The sequence below is a fragment of the Gymnodraco acuticeps genome, unplaced genomic scaffold (genome assembly GCF_902827175.1).
Source record: "Gymnodraco acuticeps unplaced genomic scaffold, fGymAcu1.1, whole genome shotgun sequence".
NCBI lineage: Eukaryota > Metazoa > Chordata > Actinopteri > Perciformes > Bathydraconidae > Gymnodraco > Gymnodraco acuticeps.
The window spans coordinates 126,048-134,975 of record NW_022989879.1 but is presented as its reverse complement, the minus strand read 5'-3'; the positions used below and the strand labels follow the sequence as shown (position 1 = coordinate 134,975).

Below are 8,928 nucleotides of genomic sequence, written 5' to 3'. Positions count from 1 at the left end.
GTCATTTCATTCCGTTAGGAAGGTTCCTAAGCTAAATGGACTATTGGAACGCAACCCGGGCCCAAATCCTGGATGGGCGGGCCCTGGCCCCATGAGGCCCGCCCATGATGCCGGGTCTGCTGACACTGCATGCTGATGGTCATATTTGAAACACTTGTTTCACTTTGGATAGCTAAACTATCAGCCACTGCCTCCATGTTTGCTGTCCTGTAGCCCGACGGGGACTGGATGTGAGCTCTGGTCTGCATCAGTACGAGACCGTTCAAGGTCAACATGAACTCTACCTCGTCTCCCTCAGAGGAGCAGCTGATGTTCATCAGCTCTGGTGACAAACACATTTGAGAAACAGCTGGCTTTGACACTGGAGCTGAAAGAAACATGGAGTAACATATACATTTATTTACAGAACAAGTTGCTAAGTAAAGTCCAATACCAACTCTTTTAACCGTGAAGTCATTAGCTGAACCAATTCCTATTTGTATTTTTTTTTTTAAAGAATACATGTTCTTTTCAGTATCTTTTGCAACTAAGAGGGGATTATAATGCATTGACCAGAACTGTTGGATGACTTGACCGGATAAAAATTCAATTTGACTTTAAAGATATCTCCTCATTTTCTCCGCTTTCTTTCACCAGTTCTGTGGAAACTAGTCGTCTTAAGGTTTATCTGCATTTTTGATCTGATGGTTTGTGGTGAAGCGCAGACAGGAAACAAAACAACTAGAGTGAACAAATATATTTGTTGTTTGGGTTCATAACAAAAACAAACACGTATTTGAAAAGTTACAAAGCATATATTTTATATATTATATGTATGATTACGTTTTTTTATAGAGTCTCTATAAAAAAAATAAAAACTGTCTCAGACTGTAGTATTATTGGTATACACAAGTTTAGAATTACTTAAAAATGAATTATTACAGCACTGAGCATTGTGTAATTTCAAATATGTTCAGTGAAGATCTTAATAAAAATAACTGTATTTATCCATCGCTTTTTGACTTTGACAACTATTGCTTCTAAAGGTTGAAACAGTTGTTTACTTTATTGACAACTCTGGTAATGTGATATGTATCATAATACAGGGGTTTTAATTCATTATCTCGTGATATATTGCAAAACACTGGACATATTATTGCTTAAATATAATTTTACAAAAGTGATCGTAGTCACTTGAAATGCTGGTAGAAAAAGTGTTTTCTGTATGCATCTGTACAGGGTGACCTGCATTTGTGGTTAGCACTGTCTTTCTTAAAGGGGAGGAACAAACAAAATAATCAGGGCGTTCCTAGAAGGAGGAGCATATCACTCGCTGAACCTGCTATGTATAAATATAGTTTGAATCATGCAAATAATGGTTGACAGAGGCTGTGTACTGACAGTGCAGTTGAGGATCAAGTTATTGTGTTGCATGGCTTGCTGTCTGTCATGCCAAGACAAGGTGGTGGCTGAATAGGAATGTCCCATCCGAGTTTAGGTTTTTTTCTAACTCTCTTGTATGCCACAGCCTGGCTCTATCACTACCTATATTACATTTCCAGGAAGACAGATGATGTCAACGTCATCCTAGATATTGTTACACTATGAAGGACTTTGCTGACTCCATCTCTTTTCTTGGTCAGTGGGGACGTTTCCAGCAGGTTGTCTTCTTCCTGCTTTGTGTGAGCCTCGTGCCGAATGGATTTAGTACTTTCATTCTCGTTTTCCTGACGGATGTGCCAGGACATCACTGTGTTGTTCCTGGTTTCAACCTTACAGAAGACTGGAATACAACCATCATACCAATAAAGGTGAATCTGCTAAAGCTTTTCTGGAAACATGATTTCATTTTTTGTACACAAACTTTTGGATTATATCTTTATGAAGTGTAAAGCCTAATATCCAGAATGAAACATATACAGGTTTTCTGTCATTGAATGCATCTTCTTAGAGAAAATGTACAACTGTGTCCTACATAACCTATTTGTATTTTCAATGATAGACTATTTGCACATCATTTGCAACCAGCAAAAGGTTACCCTTAATAGTTTAAGCATGCACGGGATGGCGCATCTACTGGGATGGTTTCTTGTAAAAAGACAAGGGATACAAATATCTATGTATTTATCTTTTTAAACTAAATGTGGCTACACTCTATGCTTATGTGATAGTACACTGTAGAGACAATCACGAGTATTGTTAGTGCACAGCTATATTGCCCAACGTTTATTTCCCACATGTCCTTACACGCAGGGCTGCCCCTGGCCACGCAAAGTTATGTGATGAGGCCCTCTGTGTTTCCGGGGGGGTGGGGCTTTTACTGTGTAATGTGTTACACGCTATAACACATTACACAGTAAAAGCATACTTTCACTGAAAAATCAACCTTTCTGATAACACTAACACATTTTGTATCACTGTGACTGTTAGGTGGTGAATGGGAAACAGGAGCAGAGCAGGTGCAGCAGGTACAGGCTGGATGTTGTCAGAAACCTCTCTGCTCAGGGCTTCATTCCTGGCAGGGACGTCAACGTCACCGAACTGGAACAGGAGGGCTGTGTGGACGGGTGGAGCTACAGCAAAGACATCTACCAGTCTACCGTAGTCTCTGAGGTGTGTGTGCGTGCCAAACCATTTACCCAACCTTCGCAGTCAGTTTATTTTATGTCTTGCATTTTGTATCCCATTGTTGATACTATAGTGCTTCAGTGCAAGCTTTTTTCATTTTCTCTTAATGTGTACTAAATCAGCTAAGTACTTTCTAAATGTTATATTCATATCATTTGGATGTGTCTAAAACCTCTGTGCCTTAGCACACCTGGCACAGCGGAGTGAACACAGCTGTTGTCAGTCAATAGACATGTTAATGCTTGCTTATACTACCTATACTAATAATCCCTCCACAGAACAATGTAAGCATAGAATGTTAACAAGCTTAATGTTTAACAGTTTTCTTCTATTTTTGACTTTAATACAATATTGTTTGCCTAACTTGGGCGAGGTACTGAGTATTAAATGTATTAGGAATTCACATAAACATCTGAAGTTCAATGTGCTAGATAGGGATCTACTCTCTTCCCGAGGCGTGCCCTTTGACTGCTGTGCAAATTGTCTTGTTTTTCCGCCTGCTAGTCAAGACTGGCAAGTTCAGCCTGTTTGTCTCCAGATTAGAATATTCTCTCTCTTTCAGATAGATGGTTTCATTCTTGTGATTATAAAGTGAATATCTTCGTTAAATGTAAAAAAAAAAAATTTAAAAAAAATCTAAACTACATATCTGTCAAGTTTTGTGACTGTATCTCTGCAAGATCACTGCATCATTGTCACATAATTATTAAAAGTACTAAAAAAGTCCCCTGTGTCACTTGCCGCTACAGTAGTTATTTACAGGGGCACATTTGACCACACAGACTTAGCATCATCGAAATATAATCAGACATCGAACAAGTGTCTTAAAGAACCAGTTGCAGAGAGATCATAACATTACCGGGGAAATACCCTGAACAATGCCAACAATGTCATTTTTAAACATGGTATTGTTTGGATATTCCAGTTCGACCTGGTGTGCAGTGATGAGTGGAAGCAGCCGTTCACCGCCACAGTTTACTTCATTGGAGTTCTTTTTGGATCCTTTTTCTCAGGACAGCTGTCAGACCGGTACTATAAAACACCAGAACCATGTGATGTATACATTACTAGCATTGCTGTGGCCTACTCCAACTGACGCATAAGACACATGGAGCATGATTTTATACACAGCTACTAAAACCCATTATGTTGGATTTTGTGTTATTGTGTTTTACAGATTATAAAAAGCTTTTCCAGCATCAGATTACATGGTGCTCAATAATGCCGTGATATAGTATATAACGTAACTTTAAGTGGTTTTTTTTCTTTTATGTCACAAAAACTGTAAACACACATGTTTGTGTGGAGCACATCTACACTCAAATCTTCGACAGAAAAACTATTATGTTCATATATGTGTATATAGTATATACTAGGTTATGCATTTGTTTTTCTTATTATGTTTACTTGTGTCTCATAGGTTTGGAAGAAAACCTGTGCTCTTTGCAACCATGGCAGTTCAGACGTTATTTTCCTTCATTCAGGTCTTCTCTACTTCGTGGACTATGTTTACTATCCTCCTCTTCTTCAATGGTTTGGGACAGATGTCCAACTTTGTGGCTGCTTTAGTGCTGGGTACATGTCACAGTCTATAATAGTGCCTCTGTCGTAAATAAAACACAATGCAGGAATGTGTTAAAACTTCTCTCTCTTATCTCTGCACACAGGCGCTGAGATCTTGACTGGCAATGTGCGAGTCCTTTACTCATCGTTGGGCTCGTGTTTAGGCTTTGCCATTGGTTACATGATTCTACCTCTTGCTGCTTACTTTTTGAGGGATTGGAAATCTCTCATGTTGGCTTCGTCTTTACCCGGCCTGCTTTACCTCCCTCTCTGGACGTATGTTGCATTACATGAAAGTATAAATGTAAATCAATGGCTGTGCCTGTTTTACATACATTCCCTATAGAGGTATTCCCATAGTCACACTAAAGTACAAGATGAATACATGTCTGTGTAATTCTCCCGTCGCTCTCCCTCTTTCCTGTCTATATTCAGCTGTACTATCAATACAAAATGTTTTATACTTTGTCTTTAAAGTCTCTCTGATCCAGCCCGAGTCTTGCTTTCTGTCTATCTGAAACACTGACACAGGTTCATCCCAGAGTCTCCTCGCTGGCTGCTCTCTCAGGGAAAAGTGGAGGAGGCTGAGGCCATAGTGAGAAAGGCTGCTAAGTGGAACAAAGTTAAGGTTCCGAATATCATCTTTCGAGATTACAGTGTAAGTTTATCTGCTTTTCCTGTTGTTGGTACTCCATTTTATAATACTTTTCTTATGTGTATCATTGTCAGGAATGTTGTAGGCCAGGGTATTAACACATCTAAAGTGATTTAGTAATTTCACAAGCAACATATGTGTTATATGTCTGTAAAAATGAATGGTCAAAAACATCTCGATTAGCCTTGAAATTAGTCCTAATTTTAAATAATACAAATACAGTACACAACCACACACGTTAAAAAGAGAAGGGGTTCTAGCCAAAAATCCAGAGCAGGGAGAGACGCTAGCAGGACCATTCACAAAATGTACCCCAGAGCAAGGGGTTTAAATCATATAACCCACTGCTAGCACTAGTACATAATCTCATTTTAAACAAACATTACCATGTTGTCTCATCATAGCGCCATATGATATATCCATTTGTCATTTTCTGGATGGACACATTTGTATTTAAATTATAAAAATGCATGTTGTTGTTTTCATATAGATATTAGGCCACTGAGGAAAGAAACCACAACACAGGGTTTCATTTTGTTTTCAATTCTGCAGGGTGATGAGAAAAACGCACAGCCTATAAAAAAAGCCAATGTCCTCGACCTGCTGAGGAAAAGCAGCATGAGAACCACAACACTTATCTTCTGCTTTGTGTTGTAAGTATGCTGCTTTTTATTTCATTTACTTACAATGAGATTTTTCTGCATTATTAACAGTTACTATGATGTCTGAGAGGGCTCATCCCACTCAAACTCATGTACATGTAAATGCACATTCACATAATAAAAACCCATTATAATTATCACTTATTACACAACACATATTCAACACAATAACAATCTGTTTTCTCTAATCACTCAAATATACATTCATTCTATTTTCTTAACAGTTCTTTTTTTGATATATTCAATCATCTCCGATCCGTTGGTGTCTTTGTCTTACCCAGCTTCTGTTCAACAACAGGATACTTTGGCCTGTCCCTGAACACAGCTCAGCTTCATGCTAACCCCTACATCAGCTGCTTCATCTCAGCAGCTGTAGAGGTACCAGCCTACATTTCTAGCTGGCTGATTCTGCACTACCTTCCCCGCCGACCGTCTGTCATCTCCTCTTTGCTTCTTGGAGCAATGCCGCTTTACCTCATACTATTGGTGCCTCAAAGTAAGCCCAAAACAAATATGGGGGGAGTCTCAGAACAAAGGTTTAATATAGAGAACGCTTTATATCTTTAAGAAAATTCACAATTGTTATTTATTCAAGCTATTCACCAAACATACTTTATATTTACCTCTGTTACAATTATATAGGAACTTCTCACAAACTCAATTACTGGATTTTGTATTTAATGGTGAACAAGGGAAATAACTCTTGCATTGATTTGTGCATTTACTCATCATGAGTCAGGAATTAGTTATGCTTTACTTTAAATTATCAGGTTTGTAACCTTTGTTATTGTATTGTAGGAGAAAATGGCTTCATGGTACAAACATGGGTAAAATCAAGTGCTACAGTTGTGTATCTTATTAACGAAAAACAACAGTTGACAAACAATTTCTTTATTCTGTAGGTCTACCCAATCTCTGTATTGCACTGGAGATGTTCGGTAAATATGCTTTTACCGCTACTTTCTCCCTGATGTTCACATACTTGACAGAGCTTTACCCAACAGTGCTAAGGAACACAGCAATAGGGACGTGCACGACTGTCTCCAGAGTGGGATCATGTATAGCACCTTTTGTAATAAAGCTGAGTGAGTACATTTGCATTTGCTGCATTAATGCACGTCCAGTTTGTTATATCTTCAGCAAGTTTGAGAGCCTTACACACACTCTGACATAACTTCATCTAAAGCCCCCAGACTTTTCTCCAATCTAAACCTTACCCTTTCAATTTTTAGATACATACATATTATATCTTCCTTATATTATACTGTCGACTCTGGCTGTTGTGGCTGCCATCGCTGCTTATTTCCTGCCGGAGAGTTTTGGAAAACCTCTACCTGAAACTATGACACAGATGCATAAGAGAGAAAGGTGGGTACCTTAGGAAATAGTTATGAAGCTTCTTTAATGCCAACCTCATTTTTAGATATAAAGTAATAAATGATGGTTAACATATTTAATAACTATGGGGTACTTCTTAAACAGAATTCACATTTTAAAACATTATTCATTTGACTTTCTGTTACTCTTAAATATGTTCCTTTTTACTTGGCATGCTATACTGACAAAAAGATGAACAGAAAATTAATAAAAAGCGTTTTAATGCAAAAATGCCAAATAATTATTGATTCCAGTAGGATTGAGATTATCTTAATACATTAACTGTAGTTTGAGCACTATTATCACACAGCATGAATGTCTTGCCTTGAAATCACAGTCCTTACCATGCAGCCAGTAATGTTTTTCTTCCTTTTTATTGCTTTATAACAGGTTTAAGTGTCAATGCACTGGAAAATAAACAACAATACGATTGGAACATCTTGAAAGTCCACTTTGACAATCTAGCACTTCATTAATGAAAGTTATATTATGTGAATATCGCTTTTGAATTGTGTTAGTATTGTTAACATTTCTCATTGTTTAACACATTTTTTGCCATTTGAAAACATCACTCTTTCATTTTCCCAAACATCTATTTTGTAACTGAAATGGTTGAATGAAAACTTGAAGTTTAAATCTGCTTGTGGATATGTATGTTAGCTTAAAAGGGAACCAGAAAATATCCTTACAATAATATTTAATAACACAAGTTTTGTCAAATGTCAAATAACTGTTGCAACTTTTTTTTCATTACATACATTAATTTCATGATAGAATGCAACAGGTGTGTTTCCTTTTTTAATGCAAAAAAAACCCCAAACATTTAATAAACGCTGTGTATTGTGGAAATGCAAGTGACCAGTCAACAAGTTTTTGCATTCCCCAAAAATGTTTAGCCATGGTAATAAATAACCTGACTGAACTTTCAGACTGGATATGGCTAAAGTAATTTCTGGCATTTGTCTAGAGACAGACAGGTTTCTGTTATTACTGTTATAAGGGTGACCTGTTAAATGTTAATTAATGTGTTGCCGTGAAAGATTAACCTAACATCAGAGAACAGCACAACATGTTCACTTGACAAAAGTTGCACAGTTCACATGTTTGTTGTTGGGTTGCTTTGTCAGCAAAAAATGTCATCCATAAACTATACCGTTTTCAACCTTTGTAATATATAACCTGATAAGGATAATAAAAAAACAGATTCAAGATTCAAGGCTTTTTTTGTCATTTGTACATAGTGTAGATATGTCAATGAAAATCTTAGGTCACAGGCTCCTCCAACAGTGCAACACAATAAAACAGATAAAATAGTGCAAATAAATACAAATGCAATAGAATATAAATACTGCAAGGAGAGTCTATAACAAGTAATTGGAGTATGTGTAGCAATGTGGCTTGGAGAACCCTTCCGACTGGATTGACTTGATAATTATTGCTTTGCATTTTATTACAACTGACTTAAGAGTGACTTGCTTATATGTGCTTGATTCCTGTCAGCTATGGCTAGGAAAATGAATAGTGTTGCAGCAAAGGAATGTTTCAGATGAAAGGCAAAATAACTTTTACTGTACTAGCCTAGTAGCCAGTGATAAAAGCAAGTTATAACAACATTAAACAACTGTCTGAGTTGTTGCACCGCCATGCTCCAGCTAGAGCATTGCGCTCAGCTCAGCAGAATATGTTGGTGGTTCCTCGCTGCAGGAAAAAACCCAGAGGTGACAGGGCTTTCAGTGTTGTAGCTCCCAGACTGTAGAACAGCCTCCCAGCACATATCCGGACTGCTGAGTCTATTGAACTTTTTAAATCTCAGCTAAAAACTCACCTCTTTGCACTGGCTTTTAATACTAGTTGAACATTACATTTTTATATTTGTATGTGTTTTTTATATGTTTGTTACAGCCGCTGGCTTCCTGGTGCTATTAATAATATTTGTGTGTGTGTGTATGTAAATGAGCTGTGCGGTTCCCTCGATGTCATTGGCTGTCCCGCCCTCGTATCCGAAGAGGTGATTGGATCGATCATCGACGTCCTCCAATCCCTGCCTGCATCCGGCACATCTTC

The 8,928-nt window shown here is 37.7% G+C and overlaps 1 protein-coding gene across 2 annotated transcripts; it reads left to right on the top strand.

Annotated features, from left to right (window-relative positions):
* The first annotated feature begins 1,370 nt into the window (after positions 1-1,370).
* LOC117534270 (solute carrier family 22 member 4-like) lies at positions 1,371-8,080 on the top strand. 2 transcript variants are annotated; one of them, XM_034198474.1, is made up of 12 exons: positions 1,371-1,790; positions 2,410-2,592; positions 3,533-3,636; positions 4,028-4,182; positions 4,275-4,446; positions 4,702-4,828; positions 5,378-5,478; positions 5,769-5,983; positions 6,390-6,425; positions 6,492-6,572; positions 6,720-6,855; positions 7,255-8,080. In XM_034198474.1, exons 1-12 carry the CDS (start codon positions 1,584-1,586, stop codon positions 7,280-7,282), a joined length of 1,545 nt encoding a protein of 514 aa, XP_034054365.1. In that variant the 5' UTR covers positions 1,371-1,583; the 3' UTR covers positions 7,283-8,080. The 2 variants fall into 2 exon arrangements, with proteins under 2 accessions (XP_034054365.1, XP_034054359.1); XM_034198468.1 differs by having other exon boundaries at positions 6,390-6,572.
* The last annotated feature ends 848 nt before the right edge of the window (positions 8,081-8,928 follow it).

What these genes read in the sequence shown, in the direction of transcription:
- LOC117534270 (XM_034198468.1), top strand. Translation starts at nt 1,584, where the DNA reads ATGAAGGACTTTGCTGACTCCATCTCTTTTCTTGGTCAGTGGGGACGT. An exon ending in TGTGGCTGCTTTAGTGCTGG is followed by an intron (nt 4,183 to 4,274) that starts GTACATGTCACA and finishes CTCTGCACACAG; the next exon opens with GCGCTGAGATCTTGACTGGC. An exon ending in CTTATCTTCTGCTTTGTGTT is followed by an intron (nt 5,479 to 5,768) that starts GTAAGTATGCTG and finishes TGTCTTACCCAG; the next exon opens with CTTCTGTTCAACAACAGGAT.